This window comes from Canis lupus, chromosome 9 (genome assembly GCF_003254725.2).
Source record: "Canis lupus dingo isolate Sandy chromosome 9, ASM325472v2, whole genome shotgun sequence".
Lineage (NCBI taxonomy): Eukaryota > Metazoa > Chordata > Mammalia > Carnivora > Canidae > Canis > Canis lupus.
Window position 1 is genome coordinate 3,369,009 of NC_064251.1, and position 26,860 is coordinate 3,395,868.

The 26,860-nt window shown below is 59.1% G+C and overlaps 1 protein-coding gene across 2 annotated transcripts in view; it reads left to right on the top strand.

Moving 5' to 3' along the window:
• The first annotated feature begins 4,450 nt into the window (after positions 1-4,450).
• DNAH17 (dynein axonemal heavy chain 17) overlaps positions 4,451-26,860 on the top strand; it is a 95,838-nt gene continuing 73,428 nt past the window's right edge. Inside the window, exons 1-16 of one of the 2 annotated variants that reach the window (XM_025468164.3) lie at positions 4,451-4,568; positions 6,216-6,641; positions 7,517-7,710; positions 8,519-8,711; positions 8,974-9,073; positions 9,247-9,332; positions 9,460-9,585; positions 10,417-10,569; positions 10,676-10,762; positions 12,354-12,521; positions 12,782-12,898; positions 17,432-17,697; positions 18,392-18,587; positions 20,480-20,626; positions 25,009-25,117; positions 26,482-26,585. In XM_025468164.3, the coding sequence (XP_025323949.3) occupies positions 6,297-6,641; positions 7,517-7,710; positions 8,519-8,711; positions 8,974-9,073; positions 9,247-9,332; positions 9,460-9,585; positions 10,417-10,569; positions 10,676-10,762; positions 12,354-12,521; positions 12,782-12,898; positions 17,432-17,697; positions 18,392-18,587; positions 20,480-20,626; positions 25,009-25,117; positions 26,482-26,585 (2,391 nt within the window). In that variant the 5' untranslated portion in view covers positions 4,451-4,568; positions 6,216-6,296. The remainder of the gene's footprint in view (positions 4,569-6,215; positions 6,642-7,516; positions 7,711-8,518; positions 8,712-8,973; positions 9,074-9,246; positions 9,333-9,459; positions 9,586-10,416; positions 10,570-10,675; positions 10,763-12,353; positions 12,522-12,781; positions 12,899-17,431; positions 17,698-18,391; positions 18,588-20,479; positions 20,627-25,008; positions 25,118-26,481; positions 26,586-26,860) is intronic. The other variant, XM_025468165.3, reaches the window with a different exon arrangement.

Here is a 26,860-nt window from a genome sequence, read left to right on the forward strand (position 1 = left end):
GCCTCCCCGCCGGGCTTGCTAGGCAGACAGCCCTGACTAGTGCACCCCGCCGCCCCCCGGCCTCCACGGTGCCTACCCTGCCTGTGACCCATGGGACCCTCACAGGCCAGGCCGGAGACGCATCTCTGGCCCCTGCCGACCCCTCAGGAGAGCCCCCCGCCCTGCCCCGCGGGGCCAGCCCGGCAGGCAGGGCTCGGCCGGGGCCAGGTCGTGCCAGGGCAAGAGGACAAAGGCTGACTGTCCTCCCTGTGCCCTCCGCCGGGAACGCAGCACGAGGACGTGTCGGGGCCAAGGGGCCGGACGGAGGATGTAGGGTGGCGAGGGCGGACCCAGATGGCCGGCCTCCTGCTGTTGCCGAAGGTGGTTCCGCGCTTGAGTTTCTGCGTGAAAGTGTCTTCCTGGTTGGCCGTGGGAGCAAGTGCTCCCTGGGGAGCGTGAGTGGGGGCTGGGCTTCCCGGCGGGGTCTGCGGCTGCCAGGCCGAGGCGTGAGCGCACGGGGTGCAGGCTGGCCCCTGGCAGGGAGCAGTGCCGCCGCTGCCCTCCGCACGGGCGCCCGCCTGTCGGGAAGCCGCGCACACTGCCCTGGACCTTTCGAAAGGGCCGGCTGTTCCCTCTGCGACGTGGACGGCGTGTCCCTGCGGAAAGCTGGTTGACCCACCGAGAAAACGGGTCCTCCTGTGTCTCTTTGCTCACAGGGGAACCGCAGGTGTGACCCGGCCCCCCCCGTCCCTCCTTCCCAGCTTGCACAGCACCCACCCTGGAGCCCCGGGGCTGTGATTCGGGGGCGGGGGTGGGGGCGGGGGCAGCTCCTGGAGTCCCCTGCGCGGCGCGATTTCACCAGGACGCAGTCGATCCTTTGTGTCTTGGGGACACAGACCCCGGAGAAGCACGACCTAGATCGCTAGCGCTTCAAACAAGTGATGGGGCTCCAGGGAAGAAGCAGGGCTCCGCCGACACTGGTTCGGATGAGGTTAAACAGACCTCCTCGGGATCCCTGGGTGGCGCAGGGGTTTGGCGCCTGCCTTTGGCCCAGGGCGCGATCCTGGAGACCTGGGATCGAATCCCATATCGGGCTCCCGGTGCATGGAGCCTGCTTCTCCCTCTGCCTGTGTCTCTGCCTCTCTCTCTTTCTCTCTGTGTGACTATCATAAATAAATAAAAAAATTAAAAAAAAAAAAAAAAAAAAAAAAAAAATAAACAGACCTCCTCGCAGCGGGACTTCTCAGAGCCTTGGCTCCCTCAGTAATATTTACGGAAGGCCTGCGGTGGCCCAGCCCCAGGGCGCGTGCTGGAGTGGCCCTGCTCTGCGGGGGGCTGGGCGCTGGGCACGTCTGTCTCGATGACTCTGATGGCTCTGGGCCCCGTACACAAGCTCCTTCCCTGGCGACTCGTGATGTGACCCCCTGTTCTGGGCTTACTGGGCCTCTGTATGTCTTCCTTGGAGAAAATATCTATGTCCTCGACCCACTTCTATGTGGTTTGCACTGTTAGGATTGTGCTATGAGTTACATACGTAGCCTGAGCACAAGTCCCTTCAGATGTGAGAACACTCGCTGCCATCCCGTGAGGCGTCTTCTCACCTTTATCGTGCCCTTTATAGAAGCCCCCAGATTTTTAACTTGGGTGATGCTCTGTTTGATCTCATACTTTTGGTGTCCTCTGTGAGAAACCATCGCTCCAGGGGCAGCCCGGGGGGCTCGGTGGTTTAGCGCCGCCTCCGGCTCAGGGCGTGATCCTGGAGACCCAGGATCGAGTCCCACATCGGGTTCCCTGCATGGAGCCTGCTTCTCCCTCTGCCTGTGTCTCTGCCTCTCTCTCTCGCTCTGTCTCTCATGAATAAATAAGTAAAATCTTTTTTAAAAAAGAAAAAAGAAACCATCGCTCCCTCCAAGGTCCTGGACATCTGCTCCTCTGTCTCACTCTAGGGTTTTAGAGCTGTAGCTCCTACCGTTGGGTCTTCGATCCAGTTTTAGTGGATGTTCGTAGGTGGTGTGAGGTAGGGGTCCGGCTCCTTCCCTGTGCACAGAAGCCACTTGTTCTAGCACCGTCTCTTGGAAAGGCGGCTGCCCACCCCAGTGGACCGTCCTGGAGCCCCCAACTCCACCTTCCCCTTGAGGTGTGTGGAGACTCCTGGGCCTTCACTCCCAGTCCGCGGACCTGGACGACCGTCCCTGTGCCGGAAGCTCTCCGGCTTCATGGCTGTGCTTGGGAAGGAAGCGTTGCCCTCGGAGAACGCGAGTCCGCCAAGCTCGTTCTTCTTCAGGATTGTTTCGGCTCTTTTCGTTACCTTACATTTGCATGTGACGTGGAGGATCAGCTTCCCCCTTTCTGCCAGCAAGGTAGCTGGGGTTTTCGACAGGGCTTATGTTGAGTCTAGAGCGATGATGGATCAGCTGGCGGATAATTGTCATCTTAACGAGATTAAGTCTTCCGAGCCCTGAACACGGGATGCCTTTCATCCACCCAGGTATTTAGTTTCAGTGATGTTTTCTGGTCTTCAGCTTTTAAGTCCTTCCTTTTAAAAATCTAATCCTTGGGGCACCTGGGTGCTTCAGTCGATTAGGCATCTGCCTTCGGCTCAGGTCATGATCCCGGAGTCCTGGGATCCATCCCTGCTCAGCGAGGATCCCGCTTCTCCCTCTCTCTCTCCCTGCCGCTCCCTCTGCTCGTGCGCTCGCTCTCTCGCTCATTCTCTCTGTCAAATAAATAAATAAAATCTCTTTAAAAAATAAAATGAAATTTAATCCTAAGTATTTTATTCTTTCTGATGCTCTTGTAATGGAATCATAAGCAGAATTATTTTGATGTTATTGTAAATGGAAATGGTTTTCTGAATTCCATTATCGGGTTGCAGGGAATATTGTAGTGGGGTGAGTCAGGTTGCATGTTACAATGTCTCCAAATGAGAGGGGATGAAATAATAAAAATTATGTAATCCAAGAGAAGGCAAGAAAGAAGAAAGGCATTCTAGAAGAGGCCAGATATCAAGGACTCAGTAAGACGATAGATAGATTGATTGATTGATTGATTTTTAAGACGATAGATTTAAATCCCAGTATGGTAAGGGTTGCAGGAACTGGGAGTGGACTTGCAGTAGTAGAAAGTCATTTAAGAAAGGCAATGAAAAAAAAAAAAAAGAAAAAAAAAAGAAAAGCCAATGATGGGTGTCTGGGTGACTCAGTGGTTGAGTGTCTGCCTTCAGCTCTTGGGGTCCTGGGATCGAGTCCTGCCTCCCTCTGCCCATGTCTCTGCCTCTCTCTGTGTCTCTCACGAATAAATAAAATCTTTAAAAATCAAAAAGAAAGAAAGAAAGACAAACCAATAAACAGGAAGCAGAACCGGGTAGGGTTAGGCCCCAACACTCCCTCCTTTTGAGGAAGGGGGATTGCCCAAACCTTTCTCCAGAAGCCTATCACCTGAGCCTTAACACCGGCGGCCACACTATTTGCCTTTAACTGGCCGACAGGTGCCTGGTTTTGCTGTTTGTTAAAAGAAGAGGTCACCCAAGGGAGAGCCATCTCTCTGGGAAGAACAGAAGAGTCTGCTTCCACTCACCCTTCGGTGGGAGGGGTCCCGGGTCCCAGCACCCACATGAACGGGGAGAGCAAGGTTCTCGTCTCAGAAGGTGGAAGGATGAATCTCACGGAGCGAGGAGAGTGAGGAAAGCGATAGAGTTTCATGAAGCCAAGATACAGAAAGAGCTCTCGGGAGTGGAAGGGGTCCCAGCAGGGTTGCCACTGAGGGTTTTGTAGGGTTGGGCTTTTATTGAAATCTAACCGGGGAACCTAAATTTTTTCAACTTCTCTACACCATCATGTAAGGACTAGTGATCACATCTTTGATGCCTTACTTCTTTTTCTGGGTCTGGTTATTCCTTATTGGTCACAAGTGACTGTCATCAAAAGGCCCCCACCTATTAAAAAAAAAAAAGGCCCCCACATCTGACGCCCAGGGCAGGGTGGTCTCCTGCTTTGTTCCCTTATCCCTGGTTCTTTTTTTTTTTTAAGGTTTTATTTATTTATGATAGACATAGTGAGAGAGAGAGGCAGAGACACAGGCAGAGGGAGAAGCATGTTCCACCCTGGGAGCCTGACGCAGGACTCGATCCCGGGACTCCAGGATCGCGCCCTGGGTCAAAGGCAGGTGCTAAACCACTGAGCCACCTAGGGATCCCCTTATCCCTGGTTCTGTTATGCCTCCGCGTTTTGGGGTTTCCAAGAGCCTGACCACCTAGCCCCCTACCTCTCTCTCCCTACCTAGCCCCGCCTGCCCCTGACTCAATGCTCCAGGTCAAAAGCAAAGATGGTTCAAATGTCATATTTTTTTAATATGACATCCAAAAGCCTCCCCACCATGGTGGGCCATGGAGGCTTGCTCTTTGCTGCACCGCCAGTGCTCACTCAGGTCCTAGGAGAAGGTTCTAGAAGTCCCAGGTGCAGAGGAGACCTAGAGAAGTTCCACGGCAGTTGGAGCCCCTCCAGGATAGGAAGCCATTTCCTTTCTGGTCTGGGAAAGAGCTGCCCGTCAGTTGGCCCTGCCTACGCCCGGAGCAGCCACCTGCTCAGCTGGTGAGGCTTTGATGGTACTCACGGTGCTCGGGGGCGAAGCCCGGGGGGCTCTGGAGCACAGGCCCTGGGGGGCCAAGAACCATCACCCACCCCAGGAGCTGCCCTGTCCCCTGCTCGAGCCATCAGGGGTCTGGGCCGGTGGGCCCGGCTCCCTCCCTGGCGTCCTGGTGCCCCCCCTCCAGCCGCTCCAGGCCCGGAAGGCCCCCCGTCCTGGCTTCTCCCTGCCAGGTTGTGAGGGACCCGTGTAGGGCCTCCCCCCGGGGATGCGTCCTGTGCACCAGGGGCCCCCGTGGCCGTGGTTGCCTTCCTCGTGAAACACCACATGGAACTGGGGACCTCCTGGCCTTCCCCCCAAAACACGCATTGCCCTTCCTCTGCGCTGAGGGACCCGCGTGTCCCCCCTCTGTCCACGGATGTGCCGCCCAGACAGGTGTGGCTCGCCGGCCCCTGCAACTTCCCGCAGCTTGTCCATCGGTCCCCTGAGTCCCCTCGCGGAGGGCCCCACGCTCGGAGCCGATCCGGCCCACGTGATGACAGCCGCCGCCGTCCGGCGCTTTGGGCGCAGCGCGGTGGCGGGATGACCTACCGCCTCTTCCATAGCAGGAGTGTGTTTTCGGGAGCTGCGTCCTGTAAACCATCCTCACGGCGGTGGCTTTGGTCAAAGCAAAAGCGGGGATCTGCCACGGGGCCGCAGCAGAAGCGCCCCAGGAGCCTGGGCCGGGGGCGGACGTAGCTGCTGGGCGCCCGGTCAGCCAGGACCCCCGAAACCTAGGGCCGCACGTCCCCTAGGTTGTGTTAAACCAGCATCAGGCCTAACTTCATGCAGCCGGGTGGGGGGGTCCGACCCCAGAGCTCTCCCGCCTGCCTCCCCCCACGCCCACCCTCCCCACCGGGCTGCTCACTTGGAATTCCGGCGCTCTGTTCACCATGACTTTGCTTGTGCTGATCTTGTCAAAAATACTGAAATATCATTTCTCTTGATCCCTTGAATGTTGTGCCCTCAGTATGCCTCACGGCCCCACCCAAGTCCTGGTCCTTTGGGACTTGAAGGTGTTTTTAAGGCCCCCCACCCCCGACTCTCCTGTTAGCTCTGCCCCTGCAGGTGGGCGTGTGAGCGGCTTTGGAGGGTCTGTGGGGATCTGCAGCTGGATCCCTTCCTGAGCATACGGTGGGGGGGAAGGCAGGCGGGGGAGGCCAAAGGGCTGGGCAAAAGTTGGGGTACACTACGGCCGGGGTTAGGGCGGGCCTAGCATGTGATGACCTTCACGCTTCCCTGCACGGCCGCAGCGTGCCGAGCTCCACCCGGGCAGAGGGGTGTGGTGTCTACCCCGGGACCCTCCAACCTGCCCCTTCCCTTGTCTCATCGGGCCTCCCCCGCCCCCGCACCTGCGGACCGGCCCGTCATCTCCCGCCCTCAGGTGTCCCTGGCGCCCATCTCTGCCCTTCCCAGCTTTAGCTTCCTGGTCACAACAGACACGGGCACTCGCCGCCGCTGTGTGGCCCTGCGCCATGGCGACAGCCCACCGGCAGGGCGGGGGCGGCTGTGCAGCGGGGTGGACCAACGGGACCCCTGTGCCCCCCCTGCCACAGCCCCCGCACAGCGGCCGGGCGCACGTTCGCGAGGGGACTTTCCTCCCCCTTGGCCAGGACAGAGGCTCCACGCGTCTCCAGAAACAGCGCTGCGCCAGCGTCTCGGGCACCCGGCGGGTGGCGTAAGGAGGCGCCGCGATGACCATCACGCCGGACGTCAGGTTAGAGTATTTGGAGGGAGTAGCCTCCCTCATTCTGAGGTTCAAGCCCGACAAGTGGAGCAAGCTGATCGGAGCCGAAGAGAACATGGTCTTATTCACCGAGTTCTTTGAGAAGCCGGACGTCCTGGTTCTGGTGTTGACGCTCAGTCCCGCCGGCGTGATCATACCCTGCCTGGGCTTCCCCGCCGCCCTCAAGTCCAAAGGGGTTTACTTCATCAAGAAGGGACCAGAAAACATCGGCAAGGATAACTACAAGGACCGTCTCCTGTACGGGGACATCGGCCCCGCGCCCGTGGACCAGCTGATCGCCACCGTGGAGGAGGTGGGTGCCGGGCGGGCCGGCGCTGGGCTGGGGGCCGAGAGCTCTGGAGGGACAGTGTCTGTTTCTCATACTTGTGGTGAGTGGCCGAGAGCCCTGCTGCTCAGAGAGTGGCCCCGGGCCACAGCGTCAGCCTCCCTGGGAACCTGTCAGAAATGCAGGAGCCCGGGCCCTGCCCGCCCTGGTGCGGGGACAGACCTCCAGGCGGTGCTGTGCACCTGAGGGCCGAGAAGACACAGCTAGCACCTGGTCCTCCCTCGATATCGTTGGGACCTCAGATGCACTGGGCGCGGCCCACAGGGTCCCAGGGTGTGGGCCACTTAAGTACCAGGAGATGGGCTTCCCAATTCTGAGACTTTGAGTAAAGAAAGAGAAAGAACAGGGTGCAGTCTGATGCGGTGCCGTTTGTCCTGCCTTGTCCCCGTGGTCACCCCAGGCAGGGATGGCAGCTGCGTCCAGATCTCTTCTCATAAGGCCACCAGTCACATTGGATTTGGGCCCACCCATGGGACTTCATTTTAACTTAATGACCTCTTAGAAGGCCCATCTCCAAAGACAGCCACATGCAGAGGTGCTGGGGTTGGGTCTTCAACATGCACAAGTAGGTGGCCCAGCTCCACCCCTAACAGCGCCCCCGGCCCCCACCGGGCAGCAGCAAGCGTAGTGAGCCACTGCTGGGAGAGCTGGGGCTCTGTTCTTGGGGATGACTTTGCTGTTGGGCTGTCATGCTGAGTCTGCGCTCCTCGACCAGCCATGCCCCCTCCTGGCGTGGACTCAGTGTCCCCAGGTTCCAGGCACCGAGGTCTCCCTATTCCCCCCGGGAGCCACCAGGTAGGAGGGGGCATGAGCACAAGAAGTACGGAGCCATTCCCTTTCAGGTGCTCTACTCTCTGTTAAACCAAAGCGAAAACTTGAGTGGATGGCCCCGCGTGGTCTCGGAAGACATTGTGAAGCAGGTCTACAAGCTGAAGAATGAGATGTTTGTGATGGGGGGCAAGATCAAAGGGAAGACCCTGCTGCCCATCCCGGAGCACCTGGGGAGTCTGGATGGCACACTGGAGTCCATAGAGAGGTATCTGCTGAGCCCTGGCAACTGGCCAGCCGGAGGAGCCGCTGACCCTGTACCCCAAGGATGAAACACGGGAGGACAGGTGGTACCATGAGATGGTGCAGAGTCTGAGATCAAAGGCACAGGGGCAGGACAGGGGGGAGCCCCGGAGCCCCTCACCCAGTACGCTGGGTACCAGTCCGGGCCTGATGTGCCATGTGTAGGATGTCACGCTGCCCCCGGCATCACACAGCCAGGAAAGGGGATGTACCGACTTAGGATGTGGGTGCTCAGGGGTGCAGAAGCGGTTTTCAGCAGGTGGAGACTGTGATTCTAAATAGAGGTTGAGTCACCTCAGAGGCCCTGGGACACACGAGGACTCAGACGTCCCCTCGCACCTGCTGGACCACCATTTGCAACTGGCTGGTGTGTGAGGCTCTTGGAGCTGCTGCGGGGTGACAGCGTGTTCCACTTGCACACATCAGAGGGTGACCACTATTGGGAGGCTCATTGTGCAGGCAGATCCTCCGCTGAGAGTCCTCCACTCGGCCCCCAACACAGCCTTGTGTGCCTCCAATAAGGACGGCCAGGGGAAGCCACATTGAGCATGGATTATGTTCCACACCTGGTCTCATCCTTGCTCTGCAGGGCTTCTCTTAGCTGGGAGATGGGGAGGCACTCTTCCAGCCTCCCCAGGTGGCTGCGAGTGAGGAGCATGGGGCGTGAGGCCAGATGCGGTGCTGCTGGAGGTTGCTTGGGGCCTGTTGTCGGGGGGGCCCTGGGGAGGCACGATCCCCGCGCAGAGCATCTTGCCCGACCTTCTGCTGCGCAGGATCCCCCCTTCTCTGGACAACTCGCTGCTGCACTCCATCGAAACCATCATCATCGACTGGTCCCACCAGATCCGGGACGTGCTGAGCAAAGACTCGGCCCAGGCCCTGCTGGACGGGCTACACCCCCTGCCCCAGGTCGAGTTTGAGTTCTGGGATGCCCAGCTGATGAATCTCAAGTGCATCCACGAGCAGGTGACGCCTCCTCTCCACGGGGGTGGCCGGCCCTCTGCTGCTCAGCAGCCAGGGGGCCCACGTCCTAGCCAGGCGAATTCGTGACCCCTCAACCCTTCTGTGCGGACCCCCAGGATCCCCGAGGGGACTCGGATAGCCCGGGCGAAGTCCTCGGCTCCAGCAGCTGCGGGGTCACAACTTTGGGTAGCAAAGTTGCTACTTTGGGTAGCAACTCCGAGCTTCTATGGGAGGCTTACGTCCGTTCCTGTTCTCTGTTTCTCAGCTGAACAGGCCCAAAGTGAACAAAATAGTTGAGATCCTGGAAAAAGCCAAAAGCTGCTACTGGCCGGCCCTGCAAAATGTGTACATGAACGTCACGGATGGTGAGGCGGGAAGCGGCGGGTGCCTTCAGCGAGGGGCTGGGGCGCCTCCCCACAGCAGCTTCCTCTGGTTGGGGGGGGTGTCCTGGGTCCTGAGGGAGCAGGTGCCCCATGATCACAGAGCCGCCGCCACGGGCCCTGGAGCTGTGTGTGCCAGCGACGCTCTCGCTCTGCAGGGCTGAAGGAGGCCAACGACATTGTTCTGTATCTGAAGCCTCTGCGGATCCTGCTGGAGGAGATGGAGCAAGCCGACTTCGCGGTGGTGTGTTGGCCTGAGGAAGGCCCCTGTGAGGGGCGGGCAGGTGCCCCGGGGGGGCGTGGGTGCCTCTTCCCGGAGCCCGTGCAGTGCAGCCGGCAGAGACGCCGCAGGCCGGCCCGTCTCTCCGCAGCTCCCGACCTTCATCGCGAAGGTGCTGCACACCATCTGCTTCATCTGGGCCACCTCGGAGCACTACAACACGCCCTCCAGGATCATCGTCATCCTGCAGGAGTTCTGCAACCAGATCATCGAGATGGTAGCCTTGCCCCAGCCCCGCCGCCGCCTGCTCCTCCCGACTGGCTTCCTGGGCAGTTTGGGTTTATTGATTTGAGAGAGAGAGAGAGAGAGAGAGAGAGAGAGAGTGCTCTCGAGCAGGGGAGAAGCGGAGGGAGAGAAACCCCGCAGAGCAGGGGACCCATGGGGGGGATCCCAGGACCCTGAGATCCTGACCTGAGCTGCCATCAAGTGCCGGCCTCGTCGCCAACCACGTCACCCAGGCGCCCCCTCCTGGGTGCTTTAAAAACAGGCAAAGATGTTGGCAGTGGGGTTTAGAGGCCGGGGCTAGGCTTGGGCCCTCCTGGAGGCCACCCAGGGCTCTCTCATGACCTGGGCAGCGTCAGCCCAAGCAGCCGCCGCCAGGAGGGAGGAGGAAAGGATGGGGAGGCGCTGCCCACCGAGGCCCAGGACCCCAGGACTCGGCCAGGGTGGTGGGATTTCTCTGTTCCTACACCGACACGCCTCGGGGCTCCCCCAAGCACAGACGCCCTTCCTTGCTTGCACAAGCACGCCCTCCCCGGCCTCCAGTGCTGGCGTCTGGGCCTCCTGCATGCAGGCGTGGAAGGGCCCTGAGCGGCAGGACCGTAGGCCTTGGCCCCTGGAGGCCCCCCAGTCACCTCCTAGTCACCCCCCAGTCATCCGGGACCGAAATCTGTTTCTGCTGCAACCGTGCTGGGGGTCCAGGGGCCGGCAGCAGGGGACTGGAGGGACGCGGGCCCACAGCGGGCTGTCTGTGAGCCGCCGGGGCCTGCGGGTGGCACGTCACCCGGAGGACTCGTGGGGACTATGGAATGTCCTCTCCTCTGCCCAGACACGCACTTTCCTGAGCCCAGACGAGGTGCTGAAAGGCTTGCAGGGAGAGACGGAGGAGGTTCTGAGCGGCATCTCCCTGTCCGTGCGCATCCTGAAGGAGCTGTACCACACCTACGATTTCTGCTGCGCCAACATGAAGCTTTTCTTCAAGGTCCAGCCTGACTCTAGAGCAAGTTCGAGGGCGAGAGGGCGTGGGCTCCCCAGGCCTCCGAGGGAATGTGTGGGGCAAGCGCGGCCTCCTCTCTGTCTCTGGACAGGACAAGGAGCCTGTGCCCTGGGAATTCCCTTCTTCTCTGGCATTTTCCAGAATGAATTCCTTCTTTCATCGCATCCAGACCATTGAGGTAAAGGGGAAATGTGGTTGAAGCTGCCCTGACCTCAGCAGAGCTGCGTCTCCCCGGCTCATCCCATGTCCACAAACAGTCTCCTGTGGGGAGCATGAAAGCCACACCCAAGCACCCTCACTGTGGGGAAACCAAGTCAGGGGCCGGCCATTAGCCAAGAGCAGAAGTGGCCCATTTTGGCTGCTTGCCCACCATCCCATGCCTGTGTCTACACACAGGCTGATGACAGGGGGCATGGACAAGGTCGGGAAGCCGGGAGGCCAAGGGAGAGAGGGTTAGCGGGCTCGTCAGGACAAGTGCGGGCAGGGCCAGACCCTGCAGAAGCACCGTCAGATACATGGAGCAGACACAGAACCCAGGAACAGTTTTAATTGGTTCAAGACGGCTGCCTCCGGGGAGAAGAGCTGAGGCGTAAAGACGTGGGCAGGGCAAGAAAGTTTGGCTTTTTGTCTGTAATCTTCCATATGGTCCGGCCCCTGTGGTTGTTTGTATTTGTGCACATACTATTCACACCATTCAAAAGGGAAAAATCACCCAGAATCCCGGAGGGTTGGTTTTGCCGACGGCCACCCCCGTTAGCAGTGGCTGTGGGCGGTCCCGCCTGGTCTCCCCCCGCTCCCCAGCCTCTGGCCGCGAGGAAGGCCCCCTGAGGACTGCAGATTTACACCACTGGGTGTTCTTCATGCCCAGAGGCCCCCCGGCCCCAGACCAGGCTCCTACAATACAGGTGCTGAAGGGGGAGGAGCTTCCTGGGAAGGGGGCTTTTCAGAGCCAGGGATGTAGCCAGGAGCCCTCCTCCTGGCAGGCAAGAGCCCGAGCTCAGGGCACTGCCATGCTGCTGCCTTTTGTTGGGTCTGCTTTGGAGAGGACATTTGGGGAAGATGGCCCCAACCCCAGCACCGGGCTTAGGGGAGGGACGTGAGCACCACGTGAGCATCTTGCATCTAACGGGGCCGGGCCCGGTATCCCGAGACCAGCTGGGGTCCTCAAGGGGCCTTTGGGAGTCGCGCCTTTCACAGATGTGGGAAGTAACGTGATGGAACCGGGTGTGGCTAAATGCCAAGACAAAGGGCAGAGGAGAGTTCCAGAAAGGAGAGCACCACCAAGGGCCAAAATTAGTTGGAAAAGCCTCCAGGAGGAGATGAGACGAGAGCCCCTCCTCCAAGGAAGTGGGATTTGCATGTGCACATCCGTCGGGCATCCCCTGCGTGAGGGCATCTGTTCAGATCACCGTAGGGACGGGTTCCACGTGCGGATGGTCTTCCGAGAAGCAGAGGATTTGAAGCTTAGTCAGAGCACCAGAAGCTTCCACGGGCCTTTCCAACTGCTTCCGGACAGGAGCCGACCTCATCTCTCCCTTCTGCTCCGCGTTCACAGCTTGGAGATGACTCACGGGGCACTTCGTTCTGTCCCCTCTGAGTTCCAGGAAGGACTTCAGAGGACAGAAATAAACAGAGGGTCCCCCCTCCCCACTGCCATGTGCCCCCACGGCTTCTTGCTCCCTGGCTCCTCCGTGCTGGGGTCAGAGATAGATCAGTGACCGGTCCGCTGTTCAGTGATGAAGATCACTGGGGTGTTTTTCCTCCACCAGGATCTTTATAAAACAGCCATTGAGTTTCTGAAGTTGGAGAAGATTGAGCTTGGAGGCGTGAGGGGGAACATCCTCGGAAGCATGGTCACTCAGATTTACGACGAGGTCTTTGAGCTGGTGAAGGTCTTTGCCGAGTGCAAATACGACCCCTTAGACCCAGGAGATTCGGTAAGTCGGGCGCGGCCTCATCTGGACCCATGGTGGATGCTCCAGGAGTTGGGAGGTACATGGAGGGAGTGTTGGTCACGTTCTAAAGACGTCACCGAAATTTCACCTAGAGGTGTCCCCACGACAATGAGCTCCATCCTCAGAGGGAGCCCCCAAACCTGCCAGCGGGGTCAAGGGTTGGGGTTAGGGTCAGGGTCAGAATGAGCACTTCCCCTGCTTTGCATGCTGACTACCAGCTTGACGTTTTAATTCACTTTCAGAGTTTTGATGATGATTATGCTGATTTTGAGACCAAAATTCAAGACCTGGATAGGCGGCTGGCCACCATCTTTTGCCAAGGGTTTGACGACTGTAGCTCTATTGAGTCCTGTGCAAAGGTAGGTGCGGGCAGGGGCCCGCGGGCTGCGATCTGTTGCAGCAGAGCCCACCTCGGGCTGACCTAGTGATGCGCCGTCCTCTGCAGATAAGGAGCCGACCCAAAGGGGCGCGGGAGCCTCTCTCAGTCTCAGAGCTGGCCGTGGGGAACACCCAGGCAGCTCCTCTTGGGTTTCACCGCCGTGTCGTCGTAAAATAAGAAAAGGCAATGAGGATGAGTTACTTTCCTGGTTCTCACTAAGTGAAGGTGTCCATTCTTACTCGATTCAGCTTTCCCACTGCTTAAAAGGACCCAAAGTTAGAGACAAAGTTGCCGCAAAAATAAAGCACACACACTTTTTGACCCACTGCACTGAATTCACCCCCTCTTCAACATGCGAGACCCCATGAGCAGCGCGGCGGCATTAACCGCTGGGCAGCGAGCGGGGTGCTGGCTGGGACTTGTCTGCCTCCTGTGTACTTTCCTACCATATCCGAGTTGTGAGCGTTAAGCGTACAGCACTTTTACACTTAGGAGATGAGGCTATTAAAAAGGGATTTAAAAAAATAGGCAGTTGGAAAGCGTTAAAGACCCCTAGAGGATATCAATTCAGGGGAGAAACACAAACAGCCAAAACACGAGTACGACTAAGTCTGACCTTGAGACCAACCAGAAAAGTCCCTGGTAAAACAGCAAGGTGGTGACTGCCACCAACCGAGCCCGTTGGGATTGTGAGGAGCTGGGCGCTCCCGCCCCCACTGCTGGTTGGCGCCACCGGAGGTGCTGACTGCATGTGCGCTTCTGGGCTGGTTTCCTGTTGCTGCCATGACAAATGACCGCAAGGGAAGCCAGCTAATTTAAATAATAAACGGGAAAAAACATGATGAGCATAGTAAATTTGCACCCTGCCCCTACTCAAAATAGCAGCGCTCTGAAGTTGGACCTGATGGCTGCTGGACCTTCCAGGGTTTTGTGTACATCTGAGTCTCATCAGACAGCTCAGCACGTGGGCAATTGTGCCCATTTGTCAGCGTCATAGACTGAGGCATGGGCTGTGCAAAGACCCCTCGGGACTTCCTTCCAGCACCATCTTAGGCAACCATTAATCTACTCTCATCTCTATAGACTTGCCTACTCTCACATGGCACTTTTAAAATTTTTTTAAAGATCTTATCTATATTTTGAGAGAGAGAGAGAGCATAAGCAGGGGGAGCAGCAGAGGGAGATGGAGAAGCAGGCTCCCCGCTGAGCAGGGAGCCTGATGTGATCTGGGCTCCATCCCAGGACCCCGGGATCATGACCTGAGCCGAAGGCAGATGCTTCACCGACTGAGCCATGCAGGCGTCCCTAATTTTTTGAAAAATGAAGCCACCAACATGTAAAAATTGAGAAAGTTCACATAAAAGTACAGATTTTTCACCTTCTCTTGGAAAAATAGATCCGACCCCACTGGACACACAGTCCCTTGTAGTAACAAGCAGCTGAAGGGGAAGAACCATTAGCCCCTGTGAACAGAATGTGAGTGGCCCCGTGTGCCCCGTCCCCACCGCTCCATGGTGTCCCTGCCCCCTTCTTCCTGCATCCACGTGGCCTGCCTGCCCCCACAAATGACGGAGCGGGGAGTCTCTGCAGATTGATCTAAGCTCACCTGGAGAACTGGGACTGGGCACGTAAATGGGTGAATACACGGGTAGCTGTTCTATTTCTGCCTAACGTTATGCGTGTTTGTCGACTAGGACACCCTGCCTCCTCCCTTCGCTTGGCAAGTGTCTGGGTTGCTGCAGGCAGCTCCGTGCCCACAGGAGACACCCGATAATTATTACAGGATCTTGGGTCCCACGCACTTTGCTAAACTCGGTACCCGCGTTACCCGTCCCGTTTTCACCAGCCCCAACAAATCAAGAAACCTGCCCGGGGTCACACGGTTAGCTAGTGAGCAGAGGAGCCGGGACCCCAAACCACCCCCGAGGGTGGCCAGGCGGGAAGGCAGTCGGGATGGCCCCAGGCAGCTCAGGGAGCTGGTGGGCCTTCTGGATCCCCGACGCAGGTGCCAGGATGTTCCTTTGCCAAATTTTAGACGTTGGCTTTTAAAAAATGCAAATGCGACGGAATTTGAAACTCCGCCATGTGAAGAGCGATTAAGTCTTGGATTGAGTTGGCGCTCCAAGCGGAGCATCAGTGGATGCGAATCAACAGAGCACCCCAACGCCGTTCCCGTCTCCGGAACGCCCTTCCCCCTAGGTAGCTGCCTCAGGCCGCCTCTGCGGGCGAGGCCTCCCATCCGCGCCTCCCTGCCCGGCCCCCCCCCCCCCCCCCCCCCCCCCCCCCCCCGCTTGTCCGTGTGTGTTGATCTCTGCGCGCTCCTTGCCTTCCCAGCTGGAGCGTGAGCGCCCCGAGGACAGGCCCTTGACCCAGGGGCACTCCGAGCCGAGCCGGCACTAGGTGCTTTGGAGCTTTCCCCGTGGAGGGAACTGGCTCCAGACGAGAGGAGCGGACTTGGACTGAGGTCACTGATCTCCAAGGGCGACCCGAGGGCCGAAGGGTCCCTGAACACAGGTTTCCAGCCAGGCCTCCCCGGTGATGGGGTCTCCCAAACCGGAAGACAGTGCTGATCGGGCGAGCCGGGCGGTTAGGATAGTGTGGTTAGGATAGTGTGTCTCAACCCCTATCAGGGGGGCGCCTCCACGCCTCCCCCCCCACCCCCGTGGACTGTGACTTTGTGTTGCGGTCGCTCCAGGAGAGGGGAGCTGGGCTGTCCCGTCCCCTTCGTGAGGAAGAGTGGGGGTGCGTCATCATGCCGAGGGGAAGGCCCCCCCACCCAGGTACCTGCAGGGCTGAGCCTGGAGCCCACCCACCAGGAGCTTCGGGAGGGGGCGGGGGGGGGGCAGAGGTGCTGGTTCCGTCCTCTCCCTTCTCTTGAGCTCATCCCCTCTCCTGTTACGGCCTCAGTCCGGCTTTTGCACGCAAAAGGGAAAAGTTCTTCCCTAAATTTTAACTTTGTGCTTTTGCTAGATTGAAAAGAGAAACAAAACAAAACAGAAAGGAAACTGAGGGAGAATACCGTGCCTGTCAACCGTGTCCCCTCCAAATGCGCGGCTTTGTCGTTTCTCTCCCACTTGGCGACTGCTCGCCCTAATGAGGACGGGCCCTGGGGCTCCCAGCCCCCCTGGATTCCCTGCAAGTTCCCGAGCTGCCCCGATGATGAGGCCCCCGTTTCTCACTGTCAGGGATTCACACGCAGCCAGGAATGTTCTAGAGCAATTTTCCGCATGATCTCCTGGCGGAAAATAAAATTAGCTTCCTTCCCAGGAGCCAAAAACTATGTAAATGAGAAAAGGAGAGGAGGCGGGAGGGGAACAGGAAGACAAATAGGGAGGCTCAGGGACCAACAAGACGCACCTTTTTCTCCCAAGCGGCACCTGCCACCCGCATGCCCTGTGGAGCTGAGCTCGGAGCGCCCGGTTCAGGTTCCCCCAGCGGGCCAGCTGCCCCGTCTGGCTTTCGGGGACCTGCAGATGTCTTTTTTTCCTGCAGCTGTGTCCCAATCTTACCCCAAAAGGCCATTTTGGGGACGTTGTATCCCTCAGACCAAAAACTGGGGCAAATCTGAGACCCAGGTCCAGGGCCCCCAGGCACCAGGGCTGTGACAGGTGTGGCCTGAGCATTATTGATCCCCGTTCGCCTGGAGGGCGGCTGTCATTGGCCTGGGTCTTGGATGACCTCAGGCCGCTGTGGAGCTTCCAGAACTCTCTCTGCAGGTTCTCACCCCGTCAGGCCCAGCCTCAGGCCTACACTGCTCCTAGGCTTCCCTGCGCCCCGACCTGGAGCGGTGACCTCCTAGGAAACTCTCCCTCTGATTCCAGCCAGGAGCCTAACCGAAACACCCAAAGTGTCTTTCTCTCTTCTACTAAGTTTTTTTATTTTTTAAACGATTCCCACTGTTTACCGTACGTAGATTGCGGGGGTGATGAGCCAGCTCCCTGCAGAGGTACCGGGGGCACGGTCACTGCTTTCAGAAATGTGCTGTGGCACCTCCGGGATTAATTCAGGGCAGTGGCATCCAGCCAGCAGGTCTGCAGGCCCAGCCTTTCCAATCCCGGAAAGGATGCATGACAGGGGACGCAGGCTGTCCCTACTCCCCGGGGACCCAGGTAACCTGGGCTCAAGCCCCCAGGGTCGTGCCCTATACACCTTCCCCAGCTCCCTCTGTGATTTCCTCTGGTCCTCGGGGATGGCGTTATGTCGGCACATGTCACCTGGGCCCCTGTCCCCGCCTCCCCTGCACCTTGCTCAGCCTGACCCCTCTCCTGGACCTAGAATGTTTCCAGACCTCGGACATAGCTTGTGGTGCTGGGGTGCAGCCAGGCATCTGGGGACTCGGCACATGTCAACATGAGAATCACAGCGGCCTAGAGGTTTTTTGTCCTGACGGGGCAGATGTTCCCGCTCCTCAAGTTTGGCTGCGTGCATGCCCGCAACCACGAAGTTGGAGTGACCCTGGGGATGGGGCAGGAGGTGGGACCTCGGCGAAGTCGCATCCCTCGTTTCTCCCCAGCTCCTGCATATGTGCGGGGGCCTCCTGGAGCGGCCCCTGATCCTTGCGGAGGTGGTGCCCAGGTACTCAGTCATGCTGGAGCTGTTTGACGCCGAGCTGGACAATGCCAAGACCTTGTATGACGCACAGCTTGCGGCCTCTGTGGACGGCAACGTCCCCCCGATCCACAAAAACATGCCGCCAGTGGCCGGGCAGCTCAAGTGGAGCCTGGAGCTGCAGGAGAGGCTGGAGGCGCCCAGGAGGGACCTGAAGTACATAGAACACCCGTGAGTCGCGGTGCCACCCGGGGCCACCCGTGGGCAGCGTGCCCCTGAGGCTGTGGGAGCCCAGCAGGGTCTCTCCTGACTCCCCGAGGGCGGGAGGGCCAGTCCCACACTTGACGTCGGCCAAGCCTGTCCTTCCCAAAGCACGATCCCCAAAGAGACCCCGTCCGGTGTCCCTCGTCCTCTGGGTGCCTTCTCAGTGAGCGCGGCCAGTAAGGAGCTGCTCGCCCTGCCCTAGCCGGTCAGCCTGCTGGATAGTAACAAAGACCCCCCGAATTAGGGCAGACCCTGGCTATTTCATCAGGGCTCGCCATGGCGGGTGAGGGGCGCGGCCACTGTCACTGTCACTGTGTCTGGCAGAGACTGGAAGGCAGGCAGAGGGGGGGCGCGCCCTGACTGGACGCTGCTGGCCTGGGGGCTGGAAGGGGGGGAGCCTGTGTGGTTGGGCTGGGCACCTACTTGGCTCTCTCCGGCTGCTCCTAAGCTGGGAGGGAAGCTGGCAGTCATCAACCGAGTTCTGGCCACTTGGGACCTGTGGCTACAGAGGTGATGGCTTGGCTTCCTGGCCCAGCTGCTGCAGGTCGAGGGCCATGGTCCTCCCAGCCCCGAGGAAACAACGCTGGCTGCCTGGGCACATGTAGGGCGCTTGAAGAGGCCCCGACGGAGGCGTGCCCCTCAGCACCCCATCCAATTCCAGGGTCATGTCCAGCTCAGAGGCCAAGCTGATCTACCAGAAGTACGATGAGATGATAGAGCTGCTGAGGCGCTACCGGGAGAAGACCTACCAGCAGTGGGTGGCAGGCGTGGACCAGGATTGCCACTTCAACCTGGGGCAGCCCCTGATACAGCGGGACCCCGCCACCAACCTCATCCAAGTCAACTTCAACAAAGCGGTGGGTGCCGTCCCGCCACTGGGCCCGGGAGGCGTCCGTGTCAAGGGCCTCGGGGGGACCAGGGCCCCACGGCAGGTGGCGGGCGGCGGGCGGGAGAAGCCTAGAGCCCGCCGTTGCCACTGAGGCTGGTTCCCTTCCCCCAAAGCACGGGCTTGTGGGGGCTGGTGTCTGTGACGTATTTAGCTGCAGCTTTGGTCCTTAAGGCTGAAGCACGTCCAGGAGGTATTTCACACACGAGACAGGAGCATCCCTGAAAGCAGCCCCGGTGACTACGCTCCCTTAAAGCGTGGCTGCCTTTCACGGATCCCAAGAGGAAACGTCGACTTGAGGATTGACAGGAGCGTGCAAAGAAAGGTCTTTGCAGGATCTGAACAGATGGGCCCTCTGGTCAAGTCAGGGCGGTGGACGGAACTCCCAGCGGGCTGCGGGGCATGCGTCCTGTGTCCCAGGGCTGAGCCAGAGCACCCAGGACAGAGGTGGGGTGGCCCGGGTTCCTGCAAGGATGAGTCTGCCCCGCTCTGAACCCCCCCCCCCGCAGTGACACTGCAGGTTTCCTCTGAAACCTCCTCCTCCTCCCCTATAATTTATTCTTTTTTAAGAAAAAATTCAATAAATACTTAGCACCTACTTTGTGTATGTGCTTGGAATAAATTAGTGAACCAGACAGACAAAGATCTCTGTCCTGGAGCCTACATCTTGCTGGAGGAGGAAGAGGCCAGGGAGAAGGAAAGGAAGGGGGGGAGGGGGGGAGCAGGTGGGAGGAGGGGGGCGGGAGGGAGCACAGAGGAGTGTAACAGCGGGAAGGTGCTTAACTCCGGGAGGCGGGAGGCGATGGTGAGTCTCTGGGCAGGCTTGAGGAGCATCCACAGAGCGGGGCACGGGGCGCGGGTTCAGGTGTTGGCCGAGACTCCCCGGAGGTCAGGGAGGTGGTGGCCAGCACGCTGGGGGAAAGGCCTTTGAGGGCGGCGGGGGCGGCGGGCTGTAGGACGGGCAGGGGCCTGGGTGGGAGTAGGGTGAGCAGAGCGCTGGGGTGGGAGGGGAGGGGGATGGAGGGGGGAGGACGGCCCCACTGAGAGCGTCCAGGGCCACGGAAGGGCCATGGGTGTTTATGCTAGTGACACGGCCGCCGTGGCAGGTTCGGGAGCAGAGGGGGTCCCTCCAGGTGCTGCGTGTGAACAGGCTGGGGGCGGGCGGCCGGGGCGGGGTGGGGGTGGCGTGGGAAGACCATCGGGCCTTCTGCCGTGGTTCAGGGGAGAGGCCATGAGAAAGAAGGTGGTGGCCCGGGGCCAGCGTGGCAGCGACGGGGGTGTGAGGGCTCCTGGATTTCCATCACAGAGCCCGCGAGACTCTGGGTGGGTTGGAAATAGAGTCTTCGAGGAAGACGGGACCAGCCCCAGCATTTCCGGGCTGCGCGACTGGGAGGATGGACCTGCCGTCAGCCGGGGGTGGCCTGCAGAGCCGGCCTCGGGGCCCCACTGCTCTGCTCTGGCCACGGCAGGCTCGAGACGCCACATGGACATCCAAATGGAGACACTGAGCGGGCAGGCGGATTCGGGAGTCTGCGGGTCGGGAGGGAGGTCTGGGTTGGGGTCTGGGTGTCTGCCACGCGTGAGTGGTTCTTACAGCCATGCTCGGGGGTGGGGGGGTGAGGCCACTGAGGCGACAGTAGAGCCAGAGGGATGACACCCTGCGACTCTCGGGCATGCACATCCCTACAGGGTCAAGCAAGCCTGATGGCGGCGCCTGGGAGGGCCTGGTGTCCTGGATGCCAAGAGGAGGGCGTGTGCCCAGGACGGGGAGTGAGCAGGGAGTGACGGCCTTGGCTTGTGTCGCTAAGTGCCATGCCACTGGGGGCACGCCCTCACCTCCTCTGTCGTCTTGATTGGCCTTAGCTGGTGGCGGTTCTGAGAGAAGTCAAGTACCTGGGCTTCCAGCAGCAGAAAGAGATTCCAGCCAGTGCCAAGAATCTGTTCTCACAGCACGAAACCTTCCGGAAGTTTGTGGGCAACCTGGAACTCATCGTTGGCTGGTACAATGAGGTGAGCTGATGTAGTTTTGTCTCCTTTGCCAAGTTTTGTGTTTTGTTCAGAGCGTAGGACCTCTGAGGGCAGGACAGGGAGCGCGCTTGCACGTCGGAGATGTGGCGCGAGCCACTCCACTACTGCTGCACACGGTGGAAGCAAAGCTGGTGACAACTCAGCACAGCCGATGCTGGAAGCTTCCAGTGGACTTTGGCTCATGTTCTGGCTCCATGACTGCTTAGAGGGGCCTTCGTCTCCTAAATGTATTTTGCTCAGGGTAACATCGGTCATTCTATTACGCCACTCACGTGTAGCAGGGTGGGCATCTCCTGGAACCCGGCCGGGGTTACAAATGTCCCGGCGGCACGCGGTGAGGGGGTGCAGTGAGAGAGCCGCCCATTGAGGTAGGCTGGGGCGGGGCCAAGTCCCCGTCTGCTCTGAGGATCCAGGTTCCATTCGGGGGCTCCTGGTGGCTCAGTCAGTCGGGCATCCAACTCTTGATCTCGGCTCGGGTCTCGATCTCGGGGTCGTGAGTTCAAGCCCCACATCGGGCTCCACGCTGGGCATTTGAACAGGCTTTAAAAAAAAAAAAAAAGAATTCCTCTTCAATCAGATCTGGGGACCTGGCCCAGGGGATTGTGAAGAAGCTGGTTCTGAGTAAGAGCAACTGACTGGGGGACACAGGCTCCTGGCACCGGGGCCGTCTGTCCGGAGCACCCCCTTCCTGGCACGAGAACCCCTGGGAGCTGAGTGGACTGGGGCCACCGCGGGCCGCCGCAGGCACCCCCTTCCATGCAGACCCCACCCGCAGCTCCCTCTTGTGCCATCGGTGCCACAGGACCTTAACTCCCGCCCAAGCACGGCGGATTAGGGTGGACGTGGGCTCCGCGCGAGTTCCCTGGGGCCGCTGCCACGACCGGCCGCGGGCTGAGTGGCTTCGGACAGCGGACAGCGCGGCTTTACTCTCTGCCAGTTCCAGAGGTCGAAGTCCAAGATCTGTTTCCTTCTGCTAAAGTCGCCGACGTGTCAGCAGGGCTGCTTCCTCCCGGGCGCTCCACTGGGCTACTCTGCTTCTTTGTTTTTCCCACCTCCTCGAGGTCACTGCTCCCCCAGCTCCGCCTTGGGATGACCGCCCCTCCCAACCCCCAGTCTCTGCCTCCCTCTTCTCAGGACCTTGTGATTGCACTGCCCCCCCCCCTCCGATAATCCAGGATGAGCTCCCCGCGCCAAGGTCTTCAGCCAAATCACATCCGAAAACTCTCTTTTGCCTGGCAGCAGATCCTAGGGGCTCGGGTGCGGATGTCTTCGGGGAGCCCTTGGGCCCACCATGCCCACCTCATCTGGGAAAGGGCCAGCAAGAGTCCCTCCACTTGGGAATTGGAATCGGGTGCCAGCCTCCTTCACGTGGGAGCCACAGGAGGCGGAGGAACAGGGAAGGAGAGAGGCACAGGCTGCAGCAGGAAGGGAGCGGGAGCGGGGAGTGCAGCTGGCGGCCAGAGAGGCCCCCCACAGAGGAGGAGCCTGGACGTGGACGTGGCTGGTCCCGTCCCTGTGGGTCCTCCAGATGCGTGCATGTCCCAGGCTTTCCTGTTTGTGGAGGTTCTGCACCCCCTCAGGAGACCTGCACCAGCTCCAGCAGGCCGATGGTTCTTGCAGCCAGCCTGCACGCGCCCCCCACTTGCACCCAGCCTGGTGCTCCCCAGATCCCCCGAAACAACCGTCCGGGACCAGGAATGTTTCGTTTTTCTGCTCCGCGTCTCAGATCTGTCCCAGAGATGCTTCTGCTCCCGGGTTCCTGACCTGGGGGCCTCTTCCCTTGAGCCACAGGGCCGGGCCTCTTGTGGCCTCCCCTGGCCTGTCTCCTAGGGGCCCCAGCAGGAGGGCCCTGGGAGGGGAGCTCCTCCACCCGCCGCCCTGCCCCCCGCCCCCCACTCGGTGCCCTCTGAGCTGGCGGTCACTAGAGCACAGCAGGCCACGCACCTCCCTCCTGTGACAGCAGGAAACAGCAGGAAGGTGTGAATCCAAAGGTGCTTCTGGGACCCAGGCCTTGCTTACCCAACACGTCGTGGACGGGATGGTGGCCAGTAACGCCGTGTGTCTGATGGGGCCCAGGAATCTGGTGTTGCCAACAGAAGAGTGAGAACATCACCAAAGGATTGCGAGCGAGGCCCTGGGGAGCCCGAGTAAATCCCTGCCCTTGGCAGAAGGGACCTCCTTCAAGAACATGCTGGAAAAGCCGAAGGCGAGGAGCCATCACGTAGGTTTGTCAGAGATCATCGCGGCCGCCCGGCTCCCGCTCCGCCACACCCGGCAAAGAATCGAGCCGGGATCTGTTCCTTACCCCGTGCCACCAATTAGGATATGGTCGTAACGCCCCCAAAATGTGTTCAGTAGAAACTACGGTCACCTCGTTTTCATTAATTTCATTTTTTTCAAGATAAAAATTTAATCTCTGTCGTCTGTGCGGCCAACTACAAAACACCGGTGTCTGCCGTAAGCGCGTTTCCTCGACTTGGCTTCTCTGGGAGCAACTGTCTTCAGACTCCGAGGGTTTGGCGTCCGCCCGCCCCAGAGCACCTCCCAGCCGCGGCGCTGCGACAAGTGTCCACGGGCTCCTCCCAGAGCAGAAGGCTCCCGGCGGCGGCGAGCCAGGGGAAGGTAGTGCAACCAGGCTCGCTCACGTCTCACAGCGTCGGAGCGGAGGGGGAGCCGTGGTGCCTGGAGGAATGCGCTGCGGGGTCTGCGGGAGCACCCGCGTGTGCTCCCCGGGGACAGTGCCCTGAAGATGTGAGTTTACAACCTCGGCTGTGACAAGGCACACAGGACGCACAGGTTACGGCATGAATCTCCTCACCACGAGCTTCGGTTACTCGGGCCATTACAGCACGACAGTGACATTCAGCTACTCCTCTGGGCCATCACGGGGCGGGGGGGAATAGGCAATGAATGAGTGGGCTCCCCGAGTCCCCGAGCGTCCGCGTCGTTCGTGGGCGAGCGCTCCCCGCCGGGCTGGCCCCGACGCACCTGCCGTCTCCGCCCGCCACCAGGGGCTCAGCCCCCTCGCCCAGCTCCCTAGGTTCTGTCGAAAGGGCTCCCCCCGCGACTCCATTCCCAGGAGTTAGTTCCTAAACGTACCAAAGAGGCGCGTCATGAAACGGTCTCGCTTGACACACCGTCTCCAGGCAAGGGTACCAAGGACGGGGAAGAGACCGCGGTTTAGTATCTAAGCTCCCATGAGAAGACCCAACACTCCACGTTCACTCGCTCCGTGATCCCCGTGGATGCCTTCTCTTATTTCTGTCCAGTTGCTCCTGGCGACAAGCTCTTAAGCTTTATTTCTCTGCCCTGGACCACCCACTTGGAGGGCAAACCACCGGAAACACTTGAGGGCAGAGGTCCGCAGGGCTCCCCGTGGAAGCACCAGGTGTGTGGAAGGTATGCCAGGTGGCGGGCATCTAGTGTACAGCTCTAGTTCTACACGTATCCCTCACTTTCGAGAGTAGGAGTGTCCTCGAAAAGTTATGCAAAACTAAAATGTTGCTAAATAGAGGGGCTCCCGGGTGGCTCAGCAGGTTGCGCATCTACCTTCAGCCTAGGGTGTGATCCTGGGGTCCCGGGATCGAGTCCCGCATCGGGCTCCCTGCGTGGAGCCTGCTTCTCCCTCTGCCTGTGTCTCTGCCTCGCTCTCTGCTTCTCATGAATAAATAAATAAAATTTTAAAAATTTTCCAGATGGAGATTCCAGAACTTAAATGGTGCTTGTGATTTAAAGGAATAATTTCTAAAACCTGGATACACCCTCCTTCTCCTTTTCCTCCCTCCCCCTGGTTTGTGAACTGACATTGCTTCAGGCAATTAAACTAATTTCTTAGAGAAGGGGAGGACCGTACCAAGACTGTAGAGCCTGTCCTGTCGCTCCGACCTGCTCACGACTCGAACGGCTTCCCTGCAGATCCCGGATCTCCTGTAGGTAACCAAAATGCACATTTTGGATTCGTGACCAAGGAGAGATTCTGAGCCCAGGCCTGCTCCAGTTTACCTGCGTCTGTTTCTTTATAGGATTCTAAGCCAAATAAAAACAGTTTGGGATCGTGCACTCCCTGGTCGTCCCGTTATCACCTTTCCTTCCGTCTCTGCCCCGTACCGTGGGTAACGAAGACTTAAGTGTATGCATAAATCCTTGGTGACAAGAATAGTCTTACAAGTTGAAATCTCAAAAACAAACAAACAAAAAAAAAAGTTGAAATCTCCTGGAATTCGATTTTTACGTAATTCCCCATTAAATGACACTAATTGTAATTGGTTTCGTTGGCACCAAGTGATAAGACCCTTACCGTGAGACCATTTTAAATCTGGTGGGATTTGGAACAGAGGCCTTGAAACCCGGCCTTTGTGTTTCAGATAAAGACCACGTTGACGGATGTAGAGCTTCCACTAATAAAGTCAGAACTGGAAGCAACCGATGTCAAATTATCACGTGCTGAAACCACGCTCTTCTGGAACAGCGAAGGTACCAAAGCCACATTCGTCTCACGTGTGGGCTCCACTTGGGAGGGCGGGGAGGGCGGGTGGGGGTCCAATCCGTCCAGCGTCTATCCTCTGACCCTCGCGAGTGGCTGCTTCTGCCGCTTTGACTGCAACGGGGTTATGTTTAAGGCCAAAGGATAGTTCCACCTGCTTGCCCTTGTCCCAAGGAGACCATTTGTGTCACTTAGGAAAGTAATCCGGCAAAGACCCCTTGGATATCTCTCAGGGTCCCAAAGGCTCCACGGGGAGCTTGTGGGGCCTGGGGCTTCGTGGTGGTTCCCCACGCAGGTACGGTGGGCGGTCCCAGGGTAGGCGTCAGAGGAGCAGAAAGACGTGTGCCGGGGATCCCCGGGTGGCTCAGCGGTTTAGCGCCTGCCTTTGGCCCAGGGCGCGATCCTGGAGTCCCGGAATCGAGTCCCGCGTCGGGCTCTTGGCATGAAGCCTGCTTCTCCCTCTGCCTGTGTCTCTGCCTCTCTTTCTCTCTCTCTCTCTATCATAAATAAATAAATAAATCTTAAAAAAAAAAAAAAAGACGTGTGCCCATGAGGCAGCAGACACCCCTCCCCAACCTCCTTCACCCCTGGACCCACCTCAGTGGGCACCACCGCCAGGGCTCTCCCCTGAGGCCTGCCTTGTGCCATCCTTTTGGCCCTCTGCAGCCATGTCCTGCCTCTACTGTCTCCATGAGAACGTGGACTGTCCAGCTCCCTGAAGCCAGGGTCGGCCTGGACTTTGTGCTCAGAGAAGCCTGTACTTCTCACCGCTGCCCAAGGACACCCCTCTTTCCAGCCGCTTCAGCCCAGACTAGTCACTACGCTCAAGTGCCACCAGGGCCTCTGCTGGTGGTTGGAGGGGCAGGGGCGCATGGGGTGCGGGGTCCCCGGGTGGAACGAATGACCCACCTATTTGGGGAGAGGCCAGTCCTGCTTCCAAAGACACACCATGGGTGTTGCTCCTCAACGTGGCATCCATGGAGCTCTCGAGCGGGAGACGTGTTTTCCCAGAGCTCTCGTGTAACGATGAGCACTCAGCCAGCGCAAGAGAAGTGTTCCTCTTACTGAATGGTTCCTTCTGTAAGACCTTTGTAGGCTGCGTTCCTCCACCCATATATCAAGGTTTAAGTAATGACAACGCCCCAGCAGTTACTGCCCACCGCGGCACCCCCGTGGGACCTCACGACACGCCGCCTTGCACCACCCCCGTCTCCGCCCCGCCAACCTCTGAGCCGGGAGATTCTTACCGTTTCTGACTCAGGCCGTCACTGGGTTCAGATCTCCTCTGGTTTGTCACAGTTTCTGCATTGTGGCTCACGCTCATCTCACCACCACCTTTATGTTTACATTTTAGGTGTGTTAGAATATATTCAAGAGATGCGAGAAATCCTCCACAACTTGCAGAACAGGATACAAAAAGCAAAGCAAAATATAGATGGGATTTCTCAGGCCATGAAGGTGAGTAAGCGGCAAGGCACCGAGCGGGGCTTAATCCGAGGCCCAGGAGAGGGTCCCTGGGTAAAGGGACCACGCGGAGAAGCTCTTAAGAAGGGCCAAAGGCAGCGGGAACTTGCTGTCTGAGGCTCTGGACCACACGGCCATGTAGAGGTGGTCCAGGGCAGGGAAGTCCCGGGCCGGCCCGCAGAGGTCAGTTCTGTTCCATTCTGTTGAGCTCAGCAAGAGAGCTTGCGGGGTCCCCTCTGTGCCAGGCGGGCACCGGGAGCAAGGGGCGG